Source organism: Thermochaetoides thermophila (assembly GCF_000221225.1).
Source record: "Thermochaetoides thermophila DSM 1495 unplaced genomic scaffold scf7180000011822, whole genome shotgun sequence".
Taxonomy (NCBI): Eukaryota; Fungi; Ascomycota; class Sordariomycetes; order Sordariales; family Chaetomiaceae; genus Thermochaetoides; species Thermochaetoides thermophila.
The window spans coordinates 996,405-1,017,223 of record NW_006383038.1 but is presented as its reverse complement, the minus strand read 5'-3'; the positions used below and the strand labels follow the sequence as shown (position 1 = coordinate 1,017,223).

The following is a 20,819-nucleotide window of genomic DNA, read 5'->3' as shown; positions in this document are numbered from 1 at the left end:
TATCAAGACCCAAACCCTACAGAATGGTCAATGGAGGGGCTTGACAAACTTTTACTTGAAGGCTCAATCAAAGACAAGAGCATCACGAACGAAACACCAAGCAGCCAAGATCATCTGAAGGTGACTAAGTGAGATGAGGGCCATACCTTGCCTCGGGAACGGGTCTGAGTCGGGCTCAGGGGGCGGTTGGTGAGCCCGAAACGTCCCAAGTTGAGATGGCCTGTGATGCCAAGTGACGGAGAAGCAGTCAAAAGTACCAGTGGCACAAAAGTGGCCGTGGAATCAGTACAAGTGACTTGCATGGAATATTCTTTCAGGCCCACGGGCTGGCTGCAGGCACTGGAACTCGGGCTGGAAAACCTGGACGACAGCTTGTGTGGCGACAGGCACTAAGCACTGGGCACTGACGAATGGCCACCGAGGAAAACCGAAGATGGGAGGGGACCACAGAGAAACAACCCTAGAAGAGACATGAACCCTGCTAAAGCCCCCAATTGCAAGCCGTAGAGAAGCCCAAAGGGTCCGGGGTCCGGGTCCGGGTCCCTGCTGGGCCCCAAAAAACCGTGGACGAGCGGCGTGAAAAAAATTGCCCCACCGCGACTTTGTGTGTGGCAGCAGGGGACACATCAATGGATGTGTGTGTGTGTGTGTGTGTGTGTGTGTGCGCTCTCTCGTGTGCGCAAGTGTGTGGGCGGGGGATGGGATGATGCTGCCTGAGGCGCTCATAAATTTCGATATTTTCCCACCCTTCCCCCGGGCTCTTTCCTTTGCTTCTCGCCCACACCCACATTGACGAGAACAAACAGCCACGATAGCCACGACGATCATAGATTCATTCGTTCTCAGTTGAAGTACACTGGGAACACTGGATCTATTTTTTTCTTCACCGCTGTAATCTTTTTTTCTTGATCTCGTCCATTTTCTGCGGTCCCTCGGCTTGAGCCGACCTGCGGATTTTTTTCTCGTTGCCCCACCATCAACCGCTTTCAGCGACTGCATTTCTAGATCTAAGCCGGGCTTGGATCTGGAAATCAACTTGATCGTCACCACATCGCAATCATGGCTACCGACAAGGGTCTCGAGGATGTCCCTGAGGGTATGTTCTACATTGTTGCTGTCATCTGTTGTTGTTTTTTTTGTCTACCCGCGATGCCCCTCGCGCTCCCTCACCGAGATAGCTGCTGTCCAGAGAGCTGCCCCGCGTCCCCCCGCCCAATCTTTCCATGCTGCCCTATGCCATTCTATCACTCGCGATCCGGACTTGGCTGCTGACAATGCAATACAGGACAGATCGAGTCTAACTACGATGAGACCGTCGACTCGTTTGATGAGATGAATTTGAAGCCTGAGCTGCTTCGCGGTAGGAACACCCAATAACAAGTCGGTGACGACGCCGTGCTAACTTTTCACAGGTATCTATGCCTACGGTTTCGAGCGCCCGTCTGCTATCCAGCAGCGGGCTATCATGCCTGTCATCAAGGGTAAGCAGAAGCCGCTCTTTAACAAAGAACTTGAAAAACAATGCTGACAACACCAGGCCACGATGTCATCGCCCAGGCCCAATCCGGTACTGGCAAGACAGCCACCTTCTCCATCTCAGTCCTGCAGAAGATCGACCCCAACCTGAAACAGTGCCAGGCCCTCATCCTGGCCCCGACCCGCGAGTTGGCCCAGCAGATCCAGAAGGTTGTCGTCGCCATTGGCGACTTCATGAACGTTGAGTGTCATGCCTGCATTGGTGGCACCAGTGTTCGCGAGGACATGAAGGCCCTCCAGGAGGGTCCTCAGATCGTCGTTGGTACCCCTGGCCGTGTCCACGACATGATTCAGCGTCGCTTCCTCAAGACCGACGCCATGAAGATGTTCGTCCTTGACGAGGCCGACGAGATGCTTTCGGTAAGTTGTGGTTCACATGCCCAAAAATGCGCCACAGTGGCATGATATTCTAACACCCTTTGCAGCGTGGTTTCACCGAGCAGATCTACGACATCTTCCAACTGCTGCCTCAGTCCACCCAGGTCGTCCTGCTCTCGGCCACCATGCCTCAGGATGTCCTCGAGGTCACGACCAAGTTCATGCGCGACCCCGTCCGCATTCTGGTCAAGAAGGACGAGCTTACCTTGGAGGGTATTAAGCAGTTTTACATTGCTGTCGAGAAGGAGGAGTGGAAGCTGGACACTCTCTCCGATCTGTACGAGACGGTCACCATTACCCAGGCCGTCATCTTCTGCAACACCCGTCGCAAGGTTGACTGGCTCACTGAGAAGCTGACCCAGCGCGACTTCACCGTCTCGGCTATGCACGGTGACATGGATCAGGCCCAACGTGACCTGATCATGAAGGAGTTCCGTTCCGGCTCGTCGCGTGTGCTCATCGCTACCGACCTGCTCGCCCGTGGTATCGATGTCCAGCAGGTGTCGCTGGTCATCAACTATGACCTGCCTACCAACCGTGAGAACTACATCCACCGTATTGGTCGCGGTGGTCGTTTCGGCCGTAAGGGTGTTGCCATCAACTTCGTTACTGCCGAGGATGTGCGCATGATGCGTGAGATTGAGCAGTTTTACAGCACCCAGATCGAGGAGATGCCCATGAACGTGGCCGATTTGATCTAAACACGGCATCAGGCAGAAACAGAGTAATTGAGAGAGAGAGAAAGAAAGAGAGAGAACACAAATAAAAAGGCGCATTGTCAACCAAAAACAACTTCAGCATCTTTCGCATCTCGGAGTTTACTAGTGCCAAAGCAAAGTACCCCCAAGAGAAACCGCTCTTTCTTTCGGCAAATTAAAACCAGACCTCACGCACAACTCCCTTAGATATCGGCATTTGCATTTCATTGCAGTATATCGAGCGAGGGCATTGTGTGTGACACAGGTTTTAAGTTTTTCTGATAGAAGGAGGAGTTTTTGCGTGTATGAAGTGTTGACAAGAGAGCAAAGAATCTTTGCCGGCTTACGAAACGGGTTCTTTTTTTTCCTCTTTTTTCCTCCCTTCCTTTTTTTTCTACTGTGGGAGTCTGGCATTTCGGGGGAGCGTGACAATTAAAAGAAGCACTGAGAAAGAGGGGAAAGAAAATCACACAACAAAAGTTTGGAAGAGGGGGAAAACGTGTTGACTTGCGCTTTAATTGCCTTCATCTGTGACGGGATCGGTGCATAGTTTTCACGCTTTTTCTCACTCTGACATACATACAAGGGACGGCGGGTGTTTGATACTCGTTTTCACGTTCTTGCTTGGCTGGCTTTCTGGCTCTCTTCTCTTTTTCCTTTCTCAGTGTTTTTTTCCCCCTTCCCCATCTTCATGTGTATCCAGAGTCCATCCAGGGAGGTTACCAAAATGCGACGTAGACTGAAAGACAAAAGGATACCTGGCCCTGACAGCTTAGTTGCTTGCTTTAATGTGCTGAGAATGTTGTGCTCAATGTTTGCTTTGAATGTTTGGATGGCCGACAGCAAAACACTCACAAACGATTGTGCCCGTCCCGTCTGAACTGGTGATGATGTTTATCGGTGTATTTGCCTTGCCAAGTCTGATGTTGTTTTAAGTGAAATGATACTGATAACCTGATAAGCACATAGCGCTGCATGATGAGTGGGTCCCCAATGCGGTGGCCCGGTGCACGGTTCGCAGGGTCTTGGGTTGTCAACCATGCGCGGCTTGACACCCGCAGCCTTGTCCTCGCGCTCTCTTCGCCAACCTTCAACAACTTCTGACAACGACATTTGTTGACTCAATTTGACTGGGAAATCCAACAAGATGAGCAACATACTCGACCGTAGTCTGGATGAGATTCTTGCCGATCGCAAGAAGGTGAGTAACAAAAATTGGGTGGTTACAGAGTATGGGAAACCAGGCTGACGCGTTGGTGCAGAACAATTTTAACAGAGGCTCGCGCGGTGGTGCAAGTCGCCGTCGTGAGAGAGATGATAGGCCTAGAGATGGCGTTAGAAAGGTACGTTTAAAGAATCATTCTGCGTGGGTATGAAGGGGGATACTGATGTTAATAGGTGGAATAATCCCTCTCCTCTTGTCCGTCCTTCTTCCCCCTTGGTCATGGCCGTCCGCCCATCTGCTGCTGTCGAGTCGCATTGCGGTCACAATGCCCCCTCTTCCTTCCCTCACGCTCCTTGGTTGATATGATACGAGTCAGCAGCCCTTGCTGTTGTCGATGATGGCGGTAGATGGATGCGGCGACAATGACACATCCAGGGGAAGGAGAGAAGGTAACCGACTCCAGCATTTGAATTTTGCCCGCTAACTACCGCCCCCGATGGCTCTGTCCATCGCGTTTTGGCGGGACAGTCCTTCAGAGACGATGAGCCGCGAAACTTGGACTCGTATGTACCTTTACAAGAAGCATTGGGGAAGCGTTCGACGCTGACAGTGAGACAGCGAATGGGTTCATGACAAATTCGAGGATGACAGCGGTCGCCGCCCTGCTGCTTCCAAAGGTCGTCGTCGCTCTCCGGAGCCGAATAGGTATGATTTAGGTCTGGAAGAGATGGGTGGGAGTCTAGGCTGATGTGCAACTGCAGCGATCCCCGTGGCACCAAGCTTAGGGTAGACAACCTGCACTACGAACTGACGCAGCAAGATCTCGAAGTACGTCCCTCTGCGTTTCGCCCTTCATAGAGTATACCGTGCTAACCCCTCCCCAGGGCCTCTTCTCCCGCATAGGCCCCGTTATCTCCGTCCACCTCAAATACGACCGCGCCGGCCGCTCCGAGGGCGTCGCCTTCGTCACCTACGAACACCACCGCGACGCTGTACAGGCCATCAAAGAATTTGACGGCGCCAACGCCGCCGGCCAGCCGATCCGTCTGACTCTTCTCCCATCAGGCCCGTCATCCTCACGCGGCAGTGGTCGTAATCCCTTCGATAGTGCCGTCAAGCCCTCGGTGCTGGGAACGGGCAGACCCCTGGCGGAGAGGATTACCGTTTCCACGGAGAGGGTCAGGTCTAGGTCTTTGAGTCCGGGGAGGGATAATTCTGGAGAGGAGAACGGTCGGGGAAGGGGTAGGCGTGGGGGTGGGGTGGATAGGTACAGGCCTAGGTCGAGGAGTCCGCCTAGACGACGTGACGGTGGTGGAAACGGCAGCGGAAGGAGGTCTGGTCCTGGGCCAAAGAGGGGGGGTCGGGATCCGCGGTTGGGAAGGGATGGTAGGCCGAAGAAGACGCAAGAGGAGTTGGATGCCGAGATGGAGGATTATTTTGCTAGTGTTGGTGCGGGGAATCAGCAGCAGCAAGCGCAGCAGAGTGAGGGGGGGAATGCAGCGCCTCACCAAGAGGGTGGGGAGGATGTGGATATGATTGAGTGAGTGGGGTGGAGATGATGTTGCTATCTCGGAATGGGTTTGCTTGGGAAGGGGTTATAGCTCAAGGTTGTCTTGGGTCTTGTGTTATCCGTCTGATTGGTAACCGATACACATTTCTGCTGTGTTGGGTTGTAATGAATGGATGGGATTCTCGACTCTGCTCAGACTGAGTGAGTGCGCTTGGGTCTTGGGGATGCGTTGGTGCTTGAGGTGTTAAGAATTTATATGCTGCCTCTATCTTGTCTTGGAGGGGACGGCTTGAAGTCATCATGGTTTGTTTCAAGCTTCTTTCATCTTATACTCTGTATCTAGGTACCCACCCATCAGATTGGTATATATAGGGGCGGCTGTAAGGCACAGCACAGGAAGTGGCCACCTATAAGTCAACGAATACCTACGCCGCTGAGTCATCAGAAGCATAGCTATCGATCGTACCTTCGTCAGGGTCCGCTGTGGGAGCTTTGTTGGACAAAAGGGCGCTTACCTAGGCGCTGCCTGCTGCTTAATTATCTAGGGCATCAAAGTTTCTCGATTTGTGTTAGTTTAGAAAGCGGGGGGGGGTTTAGAGAGACATTAACGATACAAGCCGGTGGACACAGATGAGGGAACAGCTTAAGAGAAGAAAAAGAGCGATCAAGCTGTTCAGGAGTTAAAAGGTTAAGGGTAAGTAACTAGTTCAAATTTTGAGGTGAGGAACGCAAATTTACAGCATTGTTGTTTTGTTTCCCCTTCGTATTTTGGAGTGGTTCAATTAGGATATAAAGATGACGGCAATAGAATTCTTCGTTACGTAGCAGCAACCCAGATCTTTCAAGTAATGACGAGCTTAGTTTAAATAAAGCAAGTTTATATAATAGCAGAGTTTTATTGAAATGTTGTCCCCGCCGAACGTCCTACAATTAATTTTCGTATTATTTTTTTAGTGCCAGTTATTACATTAATTTTCTCTCTTTTAGGATATGCATTTATTGTTTTTTGTTGTTGTTGTTGTTGTTGTTGTTTCGAGGCCTCCGAGCCAGCCGAGGGTGGTCCCATCATCCATCTTAGGGCTTAAATATCTCTCTTTACTTTGAGAAAAGACGCTGTCTCGCTAGTTACTGTAGGCCCTATCTGGACTTCGACTGAGACATGTCATTCAAAGTTTAGGGCCAAAGAGCTCCTAGGGAGTTAATGCAGGAGAGAGAAAACCGAAATGAGAAGGGGAAGGAGGGGGAAGACGAATAGACGGGAAGACAATGTCTTCTCCAGTACTACTATGACGATGTGGACTTCAAACCAAGGAAGCAGAAACAGCGAAACAGACAGTTGAGGGCCACATAAATTCAGTACTATTAATGAGCAGCTCCATATATATTTGAGTATTGGTCGTCATAACACGTCAGAGCACTTCCAGTTCAGGAGCAAATTACGGAGTAGGTACCTAGGTATGCTACGGGAGGTAGGTAGATGTCCACTCATTCTTATCGAACACACAACACACACACACAGGCACACACATAAGCAACAACCAGGCAGGCATCACCAAGCAAGCGACTCATCCATCCAAGAGCAAGCAGACTAAGGCAAGCAAGCTCATCGAGCATCGTATGAAGGCAGGCAGGCAGATAGGTAGGTAGGTAGCCTCATGTCTCTCCTATGCCTCTCATGCGTGTTGGCTGTGATGCGATGATGTGAAGTGATGATACCCTGGGGTATTTTTTGATGTTTATCCCATTTGACCGACCTTCCTCCCTAAAAACGCACAGCGGAAAAAAAATAGAGGACATGGGGAAAAAAAAAAAGCGAGAACCATATTCCAGCCCTCCTTTCATGCCACAGCCCCTGATCGCTCCTCCTCCTCTTCCCAGCCATGTATCCATCCATCCGCCTCTCTTCCATACCTCTTCTCTCAACCATGCGAGAAAACCTCTCTCATTAATTAACGGGAAACCTAACCCAACCCGGTAGAGTTAATATCACACCTGGCCGAGGGTTTCTCTCTCTTAGTTCCGTCCCGACGTCGGTTTTCAATGTCTATCGAGAGAAGAAGCGAAACTTTAGTAGGAAAAAGCAAGAAATAAAAAGACACATCAGTATTCCCGTGTTACCTCAGTGTCCCTCTCTCTCCCTCCCGAAAGATATGAAATCGAAAAAAAACGACGACCGACGTACGTGATGCGGAGGAAAATGCTCTATGCCCATTTGCCGCTGCTTGACCCTTCATTGACTTCATTATCATTCCAGCCTACTGTCATTACTCTCCTCAATAGAGAGGCTAACAGCAAGCATCCATCATAAAACCACTTTCCCACGAACCCCTTACTGCGAAGCGCACTGCACGCGTTCGGCATGAGGATGCTCGTGCTCCTCGTCCTCCTCCATGGCCGAGTCGCCGAAGCCGCGGTTGGCATTATCAACCTCCTCCAAGTCGGCAGGCTCGGTCATGGACTCGGGAGGCACGTTCTGCTGGGCAGGCGCTGGCAGGAACTTGCGGAGCGCCTCAAAGGCCTCCGGGTCCTGAGTCCAGTTCTTCTCCGGGAACTTGACGTTGAATTGGATATACATATTACCGAAGGTGTGGTGACGGGGCGCTGGCATACCCTGGCCGCGGATCATCTTGACGGAACCTGGTGAGATGTTAGCATCAGGAACCCAAGGCTATACAAAGCGAAGAGAAGAAGTCAGCTTACCTGGCGCAATAGCCTCGCCCGGCAGAATCTCAACGCTCAACCACCGGTCGTCAAGGTGCTCAATGTAGATGGTACCACCAGCCAGGGCGGTGACGAGGTCGATGTCGCAGCGGTAGAGCAGGTCATCATCGCGGCGTTCGAAGCGCGGGTGGGGCTTCTGCTCGATGACGAAGACGACGTCACCAGGAAGGATACCAGGGGCTTGGTCACCTTCGCCGCGGAACTCGACCTTGGTGCCAGAGCGGACGCCGCGATCGATGGGCACGTGAAGAACCTTGCGGTTAACGACGGTCTTCTTGCCGCCACACTCCTTGCAGCGATCCTTGGCATTTATCATCTCACCCTCACCATTGCAGTCGGGGCAGACAGTCTGGAAGCGCTGAATCATGGGGCCCATCTGGCGCATCATGGTCTTCATACCATGACCGTCGCACCCGGGACACCTGCGCACGGCGCCCTCCTTGCCGCCACGACCCTCGCACTTTGGGCAGATGATAGAGCGCTGCAGGGCCAACTTCGACACCTTGCCCCGGTAGATATCCTCGAGAGAAACCTGGTGAACGTGGTGAATGGTCTTGGCCTTAGGCGGGGTACGCGGCTGGCCGCCCATGCCGCCCATACCGCTGAACATGCCGCCGAAACCACCGCCGCCGAAGAACTGGGCGAACAGGTCCTCAGCGGCCATGCCAGGACCGGCACCGGCACCACCGCCTTCTAGTCCAGCCTCGCCATACTGGTCGTAGATGTGGCGCTTCTGCGGGTCCGACAGGATCTCGTAGGCATGAGAGAGCTCCTTGAACTTTTGCTCGGCTGCCGGGTTGTTGCGGTTCTTGTCTGGGAAGCGTCAGTGTACGAACTCGAGGTTTCAACGGCAGGTATATACCTACCTGGATGGTACTTGAGAGCACCAGTCTTGTAGGCCTTCTTGAGTTCCTGCTCAGTGGCATTCGGCGAAACCTGCGAAAGTCAGCATCTGCCGTCCAGCTGGCTGTTTTTAGTACCCAACCCAGTACGTACGCCGAGGATGTCGTAGAGTTTTGTTTCTTTGACCATCTTGGGAGATGTGTCTGAAGAGGTCGGAGAAGGCGGGGAAAGAGGTGGTAAGGGTGTTTAGATCGAGGGTTGGAGTGTTTCGGAGCCTGACTGTCAAGTCTCAGCGGGCTTTGAGAAATTCTGCTGGATTCCCCGTGAACTGCGTAGCACTGGTGTCAGCCGCGGGTCAAGAACAAAAAAGATATGGCTGTCACAAAAAGTCGAGCTGGTGGGGGAATGTTCCGGAGCAAAGTGCGATCACCGGGGGTGACCAGGCCGGGGCTTTATGCAGTGGCTGGGGCTACCTACCAAGCAGTGCGGAATGGAGAACTTCAGTGAAGGTGAGAAGTGTCTCTCGGAGGTAGCAGGGTGCCAGATGAGGCCGATAAGCTCCTGCGCTTGCGAACCGTTGTCCGGTCTGGTCTCTTGTTGGTGTGTATCGTAAAGTGTGCCTTGTGTGCTGAGTGCGTGTGGTTGATGGAGGAGTCTATTCCAGAAAAAAAAGGGAAATCTCCTGCGCGGTCCCAAACCCGATCGATAGGACACCTCCCCCCAAAAAAACGAAAAAAAAAGTTCGAGACTTGTAAAAATCGGCTGGCAAGCCTTTTGCGACAACACAGACACGCCCAGACGAGACAGAGCAACAGACCGCGAGGTATATGCAGTAACCTGGAACTCCCTCAGGCAGGCTGACTGGTCCCCAAGCCTTCCCACTTTCCCACCAAAGCGAAGCAAACCGACTCGCCGCCTCCCTCCACGGACGCATTCAGCCCCTCTCAATGGAAATCGATCGAAGGCTCTGGAGTGTGGCTGGTGCACTTAGCACGGGTGACTTTTGATTCGCAGGGCGCGCCTGCATAACACCAGGTACCTTACTGGTCTCCACTTGGCTAAACCAGCGGGCTGTGGGTCTCCAATCGATGATCCACCCTAGTCGTTCTGTGGGGTTTCCTGCGCGTCGTGGAAAGTTCAGATTCCCCTTCTCCTAGGGGAAAAAGAGGTGTTTCTGGCTAATGCCCCACCCAGGTGTGGCTGGAGAGAGCGTCACGACAGAACAAGAGCCTTGTGGGGCGGCCGCGCCGGGAGGCCGGGCAGATTTTCGATGCACGTTTCACTCCGCTTCAAAACCACATTCCATCCATCCATCCATTCCCCCAGGTCGTTCCCACGCGAGCGCTTCCCAAAACTTCTTTTTAGCGATCTAAAAATTAGGCTTTCTCCGGACGGCAAACTTTAAACTGAAGGTTTTGGTGTAATCACCCGTTTTGCCAGCCAGGCTGCTGCCACACTGGCGAGCTTTGATGAAATCTCTAGATGCTTCTCGGGTTTGAGGCTTGCCCTTCCCATATCGCGCTGCGGCTCTCACAAACCTCGAACATGCTAGACCCTTCTCCAAGCTTCCATTGGGTTGAGTCGGCAGGCAGGGTTTCAACACCAGCATGATTAGGTACTTTGATAGGTACTTTGGATGACCCGGCAGACGCCGAGATATAGGGTATTGATGGCTTTCATGTCGCATGTCGCGTGCCCATTTCATTGACCTGCCCTGCCTGCCTATCTGCCTGCGCCGCCGCTGCGCTTCTTAACGCTTGGTTGGGCATTAAGTGCTTGCAGCGCCAGCAGATCCTTGCCCCTGGGCAGCGGATGCGTGCAACATGCAAGCTTTCTATCACTCTCTCGCCTTCCCACTCTCCCAAGGTCTGGCCAACCTAGTGTAAGGCTAGTGTAAGGACTTGGCGCACCAACACATTGGTGCTCCCGACACCATAGGGAAGTTGAATAGCGAGATACCGCTACCCTACGCAGAACCGGCAGGACCAGCAGTACCGGTAGCAACACGTTACACATTACACACACACACACAAAAGGAGTCAAGGTCAAGGTCTGTAGAATGTCAAAAGCCATACGGCCGGCAGATTGACTAGCTCACAGGAGTGGCGCTTCTCCTGGGAGCATCGTTGTTGTTGTGTGTTGCAGTATGACAAGGTAGGGTACTTAAACCTGTCGGAAGTGTCACGCTCAAACGCCAGCTGGTTAGAAAAAAAAAGGATGCTCAGCATTGAGATTGATGATTCTGCCTTCGGTTTTGCAGACCGCCATTTCTCACCGAGGGTATAAGCTTTGTGGCTTGGAGTTGTCTATCTGCCTTGATGGTTGGTTGCCTTAAGCATCAGCGTCCCAGCGCAGGTGAGCTAAGTGGCAAAGCAACCAACATCTAGGCATTTTCCAGTTTCAAGTTACCTCCGCTGAATCGAGCATCCAAAAAAGCCCTACAGACAGAAATACTTTCCTCAAGATGCACATCACAATTTGTAACCAGGCCGTGACCATCGTGTTAGAGCTTTGCAACCTCATACCATAGGATCGGATCGGCCATTTTCATTTAAGTTTTACTAACTCAAAGAGTGGAAGAAGGAGAGAAGGAAAGGATGAGGAAAATTTAACATAAATATGAAAAAAGTATGAAATTGGAGAAACTTTCCCCGATGGTTTATCATTGATTCCATCTCCAGCTCTGGCAAAGCATGCACTCAGGTATCATAACCATAATACAGCACCGTCCTCGTTTACCCATGAAAGACGCTATCAATGTTATCCTTTCACTACCGTTACTCCTCCCCATCATAAATATCCTGCTGCATCTCCGGCTCTGTTACCCAACCACAGTTAGTAAACCATTTAACAGGGAAAGCAAGAAGAAGAAAAGACCTACGCCATAGCCGATTCGCCGACTCTGAGATGGCCTTCGCCTTAGCAAGCAACTTCTCCTTCAACTTCTGCTCGTCCTTAGTCCCAAGCCGGACCTTGTTTGGTTGTGCCTGCATCAGGATAGGGAGCAATTCCTGCGGGTCCGCGTTGGCCACAGCCGCGACGGTTTTGAAACCGTTCTCCCAGAAAACGCGTCTACAGAAACAAAGGGTTAACTTCTACCACCGTGACAGCAACACGGAGAGAGAGCGAAAAGGTAAAGTAACGGAAACCTACGCCGTGTGACTCTTCACAAGCGTAATCTTTGCCAAGGCAAGCAAATCCGACCGGGCCTCGGCCTCCAGCCGGTCAAAGAAGTGGTCTAGGGCCGCTGCCATGGCACTAAGTGATTCGGTCAGTATACACCGGAATGTTTCATTCCTCTTCGGGGGAAGTGGGGAGGAAAACTCACCCCCAGCCCATGGTCTCGCAAAACTTAATCATTCCTGCTGCGAAGCCCTTGCATGTCTGCGCCAGGCTCTGCACAAAGCCGCGCGGCATGTCATACTTCTTTGCAACGCGGTGGATGGGTATTTCATTGCAGAGATCGCGCAGCTGCAGCGCGAGATAGAACCGGTGGTATCGTCGCGAGAGCTCCTTTTCTTCGGGCGTGGATTCGCTGAGCGTGCCGCCTTGGAGCCTTTGTATAAGAGAGTTAGCGCCAACTTTCGTGGACAGAGGAAACGCTCCAGGGGCAGCACTCACATCCGGCTCACGGTAGCATGCTTCAACCCTAGGAACCGCATAACCCTCAGCCCGCTCTCGTCCAACTGCTGCATTTCATTCCAAAACACTCGCCAGTTAATCGGGACGCTACCCAGATCCTGCACCGGCGTGAAGTTGTACAGCGCGTGCATCTCGCCGTCAAGCACGAAAGCTTGCAGTGCGGCCTTCAACTCCTTGTGGATGAAGATCCCGTCCTCCAGGTTCAGCGAAGACGCGACAACTGCCTTGCCCAGCTGCGTAGCCTGGTAAGTGCCATCTCGCTCGTCAACCGTGATGAACTCCATCTCTTGCAGGTCGGCCAGGCTGGCTTCGACGTGCTCCTGGATCTCGGTAGGGTCGGCCGTCAGTGAGAGCATGGTTTTGCTGATATAGTCGTCGAATGACCCGCGGCTGGTGGCAAGGCGGATAGCGATGATTTCGAGGAGGGCCCGCTGGATCCGGCGCTTGTCTGAAATGAGGCAGCTGGAAATCTGTGGGAGGTCGGCGTGCATCAGGTCGATGACGGCTTCAAGATCGCTCTTGCGACAACAGAGGTATGTCTCTCCTACTTCGTCCTTGCCTTTACGGCCGGCTCGGCCACGCATTTGACGGCTGGTTCCGTCAGTACCTATCTTGCTTCACTCCACCCGTCAGGGTGCTTACAGCATAGCTGGTCCGACGAGATCTCGACCCACGCGAGCATTGTGGAGGATCACTCGTCTGGCGGGCACTATATGTTGTTAGTTTTGAGTCCTGAGTAGGATCTGGAATACTTACGGTTGATGCCCGCGGCTAGAGAGCATGTTGCGACGCAAACCTTCAACACGCCCTCATCATACGCTTTGGCGACCAGCTCACGCTCCTCCGTTGTCAAACCAGCCTGCACGGTCAGTAACAGATCGATAAGGTAGCCAAACAGCATAACCTACATCTGTACCATTGTTAACACAATTCCCTTTATAACCAAAAAAAAACAAAAAAACAAAAAAAACAAAAAAAACCTACGATGAAATGCCACCCCTGAAGGGATAGTCTGCTCCAGCACGGGATCCAGCCCGGTACTAAGACTCCTCAACTCCCCCAATAAATCCACTCTCTTCTCCTGGATCAAGGGGTCTGCTTCCGCAAATGATGGCAACACACGGCTGATCAACAGAGAATCCGACTCACAACGCGCACGGCTGCTCGAAAACACCAGCACTCCATATCCCGCGCGGGCCGTTTCGTTGGCCAGCGCCACGACGGCGTTCAACACAGGGTCCTTCAGCTCGCGCGCAGTGCCGAGATACTGCAGTCCTCGATTGCCTGGTTGACTAGAGAATTCGCCTAGATGCCAACCATCAGCCTAAACTCTCTTGACCATCTTTTTCACTTTCTCCCCCCCCCTTTTTCCTCCGCCCGAACCTATTTACGTACCTTCTCAAACGTGCAAACAGCGACATCAAAATCCGCCCACGTCGCCCTGATTTTACTCCCTCCGAAGAACCCCACAACCCGTATGGTATCCTTATCCGGCCTAGTCGCCCACAACCCCCCCGACTTCTCTTCCTCCCCCTGCCCCAACTCCTCCCTCGAAATCCCACTCACCACATTCCTTAACCACCTCACCTTCTCCTGCACGAGCGCCACATACGGCAGCACCAGAATCGCCTTCGCCTCCTTATCCTCCAGTACCCTCTTTAGCATCAGCACATCAGCCACAGCGACTTGCCGCCCCCCGTCGGGGCGCTGTACACCAGATTCTTCTCCCCATCGAGCAGGCCGGGCCCCAGCAGGCAAGCCTTTTGCCACGGGTAAATCGACTTGATACCTAGCGCGGAGAGGTTCGCGACAAGCTTGCGGGGCAGGCCGTAGACCGGGTGCCACAAGGAGAGGAGCGGGTCGAGGGTCGGCGTGGGCGTGCACGAGATGGCCTGGCGCTGGGAGTACTCGGAGGTTCCGTCATAGGGGACTGGGCCGCCGGAGGGGTGCTCGATGCGGCTGGCGGTTAGGCGGGGCGGTTGGTTGGGAGGGGGGTGCAGCAAGGCTGGACGTTTTGGGGGCGGTGGTTGTGCTAGGCTTGTTGATGACGAAGCCGAGGAGGAGCCATTACTATTGCTATTGACATTGTTGCAGGGGGAGATGCTTTGTTGGGGTTCAGAAGGGGTATGGAGGAGCAAAGAATGATGATAAGGCCGTTTCTGGCCAGCAAGAGCGGCGGGAGCCGTGGTAGAGTGGATGGAGAGACTCTGCTGCTGACGGTTTAGAATTTGTTGGACGGAAGTCTTATGCCTAACGCCCAGCTCATGATTCTGTTGTTGGTAGGCCATCGCCTGTTTGCAAAGCAGCACCTTCGCCTGCCGTCGCCAGTCAAGGTGGCTGCGCTTACTGTCTGCATGTGAACTGAGAGCAGGGCATCGATGTCGTCGATGTTTCAATATCAGGCCTAGACCCCACGGCGACTACTGGAAGCAATTCAGCAAATTTTCAACGACACCATGCCTTTAGTTTCGCATATTCAAAACCATCACAGCTATTTCATCGGTTAGACTGCCATTCAGATGATGTGGTGTCCTGCCAAAAAAAAAAAAGCCGAGAACCTCGATGGCTGCTTGAGTCGCGGCTTCGCCTGTCGTCGCGACGGCGGCGCGTCGCTCTCACTCTCACCCCTGCCTGTTTGGAAGAGTGCCTGCAGCTCCCACTCCCACGCCCCAGCCAATCCCGACCCGTAAACTATTCCCGTAACCGACCTGTATCACGCGTCACACGTCACAATACCTGGTAATTTTCCCGGCCGTTTGGGAGCAACGAAGAAATCGTCCTGGTCAGCCCCACCGGCAAGTTTGAACAACCGCCCCACGGATTGGTGGGGCTGCTGGTGGGTCTCTCCTTGTTGATGTTCCAGAGTGAGCATGGCACCAACTAGGCCGCGTCCCCTTGCTGTTGGTTCTGGAAGATGAGGAGGACGAAGATGACGATGATGATGGGATTGGTTGGCCCCTCTCTCGTTCGTCGCTGGAACGACCACCACAACCAACTTTTGCTTGGCCATGCCGATGTAGGACTGCACTGCTGTTGCTGAGAGGCACACAAAACGATCAGCAGAAGCAGTTTCGCCTGGAGCCAGGCAGAATTGATGAGATGGTGACACAGGGACTATTACCCACAGCTAGAACACCGAGCTTCCGGTGTCTCACTGATTTCAACGCACTCTACTTATCTCTACCGGCCTACGATAGACTTTTCCTCCTGGCAAGCTAATTCCATCGCGGCTTGTCGAGGTCAAGACACTTGGTGTCCAGGGCACACGACGATCTGAAACGCATGGGACGGCTCCGGATGGGGTGAGATTCACTCTCGGCTGCTAGGACCTGAGGGCACAAAACCAGCGGTCCGTCACCTCCGGCTCGGGATGTCGATCGTTCCAAGTGTCTGGACCTTCTAACCCAAAGGACCAAAGGAAATGACCTCGAAAGAAAACCTTTTGCTATTTTTTTATGGAAAACATAGCACGTCATCCAGTCAAGCACTGTCTCTCAGCTCCAGCTCTCCAATTCCCATTCCGTTGGGCTGGCGGCGGCGGATGGGGCGGCCAAGAAGCTGCTTTCCCACAAGCGCGTGCGCGCTGCCACTGGAATGTCCCCACCTCGCCCTGCTTTTCTTGGCCCGGGGACCCGACAAAGGACGGGGGCGGGCCCGACGGCGGATGGAAGCAGCGACAGCAACAGGAATAGAGACCATTTGTGATGCGCATGCCACGCAGCAAAGCCGCCTGCTGCTCCTCCTGCTCCTCCTCCTCCTCCTCCTCCTCCTCCTCCTCCTCCTCCTCTTCCTCCTCCTCCTCTTCCTCTACGCAGTCGCTGTTAGACTCCCCAATTGCACAATGTTGGGAAAAAGAATATCTTGAGTCGTATAGAGTCATACATCCTCAGTAGGGCCTCAGGGAGCTCTTTGTTGATCTTCCTCAGGTCAACTGGGAAATTCTCACAACAATATCTACAACTCGATGCCAGCAAGACAGGGAGAGGCTGTTTCCATCCATATTCTCCTCTTGGTTCATATCATTTATGGTCACTGCTGGACTAAAAAAAAAAAAAAAATACTCGCGAACATTATTTGTGGCTATTTTCTCCACTATTGTGTGGCCCCGCTTGTTGAGGTGCTGCTGGATGATGGCTGACGGCCGAGCTTTTTTTTTCTGTTGAGAAGAATTGTTGCATGGTTTTATGATTTGCAGCCTTTAATAAAGCCCCCTCTCGCGCTTGGTGTAAAATTGCGGCGGTGATTATAAACAGATCTTCTCTTCTGCATTTAAAGTTTTCTCACTGTTGTTGGTCAGGCCCCAAGTCTCAAATGTTAGGGGTAGATGAACCCATCCACATCACCAACCAGGTCCTTACAAGCGACATCTTACTGTCATTTGGGGGGGTTATTCTTACCTCACCTAGATCCCGTGACAACCTCTGTCTACCTAATAACCTGACGAATGCAAACGCGGAGCTATGCTCCCCAGGTCGGCAAGCCGCTGCGCCCAGGGAAGAAAAGCGACCCTGACAGCGAAAAAGTCACATCGCGGTTCGGCAACACCAGGAAAAGGGAGCACACAGACACCATGACCCATGAACCCAGTACGTACTCATAAATGAGTAATATTCGCACTGTCATACCGACAGCCGTGCTCGCCCCTCCGTCGTCACCCGCTGATGAGTCTCGAATGCTTTCGATCGACCAATCTTCGGCCAGGGATTTCATCTCATCTGGGAGATCTCTATTCCCCGTTTGATTTCATGCCCTCACGGGGCTCACACAAAGAGCATCAATACCTTCCCATCGCATCCCGTTGTTTAACAGTATTCAGGTAGGCTTGTTTTTTTTTTTTTTTTTCTATACGGGTATACCGCTGTTGCAATATACCTAGCTGGTTGGCAGCTTCGGATCGGACACTCCATAAATCGCGACGCTCTTTTTCCCCCCCCTCCTCTCACAATCATCGTGTGATCACCCCCCAGCTAGCGGCTACACTACCTATTCCAGAACCCTTTTCATGGATGGTGTGGCGCAGGTATATTTGTAGTGAGATTTCCCAGCTGATCTGATCGTGATGCACGATCACGATCAAGCCGGCTGACTGAGCTGGCCAGAAATTCCATGCTTGCCTGCCAACACAGCCCCATTCATTCAGCACCAGCTCAGACGGCCAGAGAGTAGATTCGCAGCAGGTTGGCATCCCGCTTTTCATGGTACTCTGCTACCTGTAACCTACCTGATGAAGTCGCAATCATGGTGCCTGCAGAGATGTCTCGCTCTCTCTCTCTCTCTTTTTTTTTTTTTTTTCCCTCACTTCATGCATATATGGATTGCGCAGGTAATAGTACCGAATCGCTACCTAGGTGCGTAGAGTAGGACTATAATTACTCATCAATCAGATCAGACACACGACTAACATACCTACCTTATCCACCTCACCTATCACCGCAACGGCACCCATGGATGTAGGGAGGCACCTACCTATCCCGGGTCATGGACGAGTACATTTGCAGGTAGGCATGATGAAGCCGGTCGACGGCCAGCCGGTGGGTGGGCGCTGCTGCATGCTCTGCTGTGTAGCGACGCACCAAGAATCCACCGTGTGCGTTGGGGACTCTCAGAGACAACAGACAGAACGGAACGCACCCACACACACACACACACATAACCCCTAGCTACCTAACTGTAGCTGCGTAGCTGATGAGGGTTTGGTAAGGAAGTGATGGATTTTCATAACCCAAAGTTTGTCGTAAGGGCAGTGAACGGAGGTTTTGTCTACTATGGCGAGAGGGGATATCCTCTTAACCTACCTAGGCACCTAGGTAGGTACCCTCCATGATGGATTTCCTCCCTCCCATCCAGGGTCTGGACAGTTATTGTGTATGTTTGTTTGAGCATTTTGAAACAAGCTGCTGCTCTCCTGCTACCGCTGCGGCCATTCGATGACCGATCAAGGGGTAAGTACTGTAAGTTAGGGAGGCCAGCCGGCCGCTCGGTCGGTCAAACTGCCTGAAGAGCCCGCCAGCAACAGGGGCATGCCATCGTTCAATATTACAAGCACTCATTCATTCCATACATACTCACTTCGGCACTCATGTTCTACTGTGCTGTGATGAGCAACATTGAAGAATTCAAGCCCTGTGTGGTGATGCATGGATGTTGTTGTTGCTGCTGCTGCTGCTGCTGCTGTAATGATGGGTTGTCCCCCCGAGTATCCGGCTTGCCTGTGTGAGAGCTGTGTCTCCACAGCCTGGTCCTAGGATTGCTTGTGGAGGGAAATGGAGGACGGCGCTGCCTCGCACGTCGCCGAGTCATCGTCCTCAAGTCTCCGTCGTGATTCCCGCCAGCCGGGAAGCAAAAAAAAAATGTAGGGTTGCTGAGTTTGTCATCGAGGTAAAAAAAAATCATTGGCATAACATGTTGTAAAAAGCAGGTCGTCGTAGATGAGTTGGCAATCGTGGTCGTCGGCAATGCCATGAGGTGAGGTCCAACAGGTGGTCAGCGAGCAAGGCGGCAGGCAGCGCGGTGCAGGCGCCCAGGGCGGGAAAAGGGCCACACGGACCAGTCGGAGGTGAACGTTTTGAGCCAAGACACCAGAGCCTGTTCGGCCCAGTACCCCAGACCTTCGAACGACGATCCTGTCAACCCCCAAAAAAGGTCTGCACAGCAGAAGAACGAACAAAAAAAAGCGAGAGATCTCGCGAACCTGATCGGTTGGGTTGATGCTAGCTAGGTAAGGGCTAGTGCAGCTCGTCGATTGATGAGGACTGAAGAAATGCAAGACACTTTGAATAGAACAATTCACATAGGATTTTTCTCAAAGGGGAGGGGAGGGGAAGGGAAAGGGGCCCTCCGGTTTTTCAAAGTCTGGTGTCGCCGCGTCGTGTCGACGGGGTCTGGAAGCAGGGGTGAGGTGGTTGTGGTGGAGGGACAGGACGGTCCCACGAGACGAGATCGGCACGCGCCGGGCTGGAACCGCTTTAAGCTTCCTTTTTGCGTCGTAGCTTTAACCCGCATCGGCCTTTGCCTTCCTCCCCCATCACAGAATCAGTAGCATCACTGCCCCATAATGCTAATGACAGACAGGCAAAACTCAAAAAAAAAAAAAAAAACGGCGCGGGCAGACAATCATCGGGATGGGAAAAAAAACCATAACAAAGGAGGACGGCTGGCTGAGATGAGGCTTGTGGGGGATGTGCCACACACGCCGGGCCGGGCAAGGTCATCGGCCGTTGGACAAAGAAAACTGCCCAAATGTTTCTACGAGAAGGGGAGGCAGGGAGGCCCGGACGGCTGAGTGGCTACTAGACAGACTGTGCTCTTTGAGTGGGCTGACCAGGGGGAAGACGGCGAGCCTTGCTCGGGATCGCGATGTCGCGGGGGAGAGGGTCTTGGAGAAGAAATTATGAAGATGAGCAAGCTGGGCATCGAGAAATACCATATCAAATCGTCGGCAGCCATCAGAGGCGGCGTTTCTGCAGTATGAACGCTGGGTTCGATGGACTGAAGTCGGAGATCGGGATGGTGGGTGGTGGAAGCTTTTCCGTGGCTAGACCGGGGGTGCGTATGTGACATACGGTACGGTTAATTACCGTACATGTGGATCACTGGGGCAAACGCAACATCATGCCTTCAAAAAAAAAAAAGCTGCAACGACGTGCGGCGGCAAGCTCAGCTGGCTTGCTGGCGATGAGCAGTGCGTAGAGTAGTCATTAGTTGGGACAACGATCACTGCTTTAGAGGCCAATGCAGTGGATGGTATGCGACTATGAATGGTCGACAGGTTCACCTCGAAAACCAGGCTGCGGCTCGATGGCGTTACGTCGACCGCCAAGGGCGCGAGGATGCTGGCAGGCAGGCAGAGTGCGCGGCTCGTGGCTTATGGGATGTGATCGGGTGCTGTTCGGGCAGTGCGGCCGTCCCGACCAATTTCATTCCAGACCGCACTGCGCCGTCGATGGAACGTCCCGCCAACATCTTGCATCACATCGGCCGTCTCATGATGGTGAGAGATCATCACCACAACCACCTACCGAGGGGAATCAATGATGAATGGGATAGGACAGAAGAGAGATCATCATCGGCCTAAAGGTATGGGCGGGCAGCCCGATGCCACAACCGCAACACAGCTCGGCCCAATCTGCTGTGAGCGAAATCTAGCTGCCCAAGGCGAAGCCGCCCGCGAGGGCGCACACCTCCCTCTGGGTTGCCGGGGGCAGATCGGTGAACCCACATCCCCCCATCCATCCATCGACCATCCATCCCGGCGGATGCCCCATCGATTTCGGCGCGTCGTGGGCTGCCGCGTCTCGTCACTCGGTGCACCAGCACCATCCCATCG

The 20,819-nt window shown here is 53.0% G+C and overlaps 4 protein-coding genes across 4 annotated transcripts; 2 read left to right on the top strand and 2 right to left on the bottom strand.

Annotated features, from left to right (window-relative positions):
• Positions 1 to 1,059: 1,059 nt before the first annotated feature.
• CTHT_0067210 (ATP-dependent RNA helicase-like protein) lies at positions 1,060 to 2,615 on the top strand (the record flags this gene model as incomplete). The annotated part of the gene is made up of 5 exons (XM_006696951.1): positions 1,060 to 1,096; positions 1,286 to 1,360; positions 1,413 to 1,481; positions 1,538 to 1,896; positions 1,962 to 2,615. 5 exons carry the CDS (start codon positions 1,060 to 1,062, stop codon positions 2,613 to 2,615), a joined length of 1,194 nt encoding a protein of 397 aa, XP_006697014.1.
• A 1,144-nt stretch (positions 2,616 to 3,759) lies between these two features.
• CTHT_0067200 (putative RNA binding protein) lies at positions 3,760 to 5,321 on the top strand (the record flags this gene model as incomplete). The annotated part of the gene is made up of 6 exons (XM_006696950.1): positions 3,760 to 3,813; positions 3,875 to 3,955; positions 4,306 to 4,340; positions 4,396 to 4,482; positions 4,539 to 4,605; positions 4,662 to 5,321. 6 exons carry the CDS (start codon positions 3,760 to 3,762, stop codon positions 5,319 to 5,321), a joined length of 984 nt encoding a protein of 327 aa, XP_006697013.1.
• A 2,295-nt stretch (positions 5,322 to 7,616) lies between these two features.
• CTHT_0067190 (mitochondrial protein import protein mas5-like protein) lies at positions 7,617 to 9,040 on the bottom strand (the record flags this gene model as incomplete). The annotated part of the gene is made up of 4 exons (XM_006696949.1): positions 7,617 to 7,924; positions 7,988 to 8,821; positions 8,875 to 8,944; positions 9,005 to 9,040. The coding sequence occupies 4 exons, from the start codon at positions 9,038 to 9,040 to the stop codon at positions 7,617 to 7,619; spliced, it is 1,248 nt and encodes a 415-aa protein (XP_006697012.1).
• A 2,588-nt stretch (positions 9,041 to 11,628) lies between these two features.
• On the bottom strand, positions 11,629 to 16,564 carry CTHT_0067180 (ATP-dependent helicase-like protein; the record flags this gene model as incomplete). The annotated part of the gene is made up of 13 exons (XM_006696948.1): positions 11,629 to 11,669; positions 11,733 to 11,923; positions 12,005 to 12,109; positions 12,180 to 12,407; positions 12,473 to 13,084; positions 13,136 to 13,202; positions 13,250 to 13,397; positions 13,889 to 14,149; positions 14,209 to 14,784; positions 14,841 to 14,854; positions 15,230 to 15,529; positions 16,190 to 16,300; positions 16,555 to 16,564. The coding sequence occupies 13 exons, from the start codon at positions 16,562 to 16,564 to the stop codon at positions 11,629 to 11,631; spliced, it is 2,664 nt and encodes an 887-aa protein (XP_006697011.1).
• Positions 16,565 to 20,819: the final 4,255 nt, after the last annotated feature.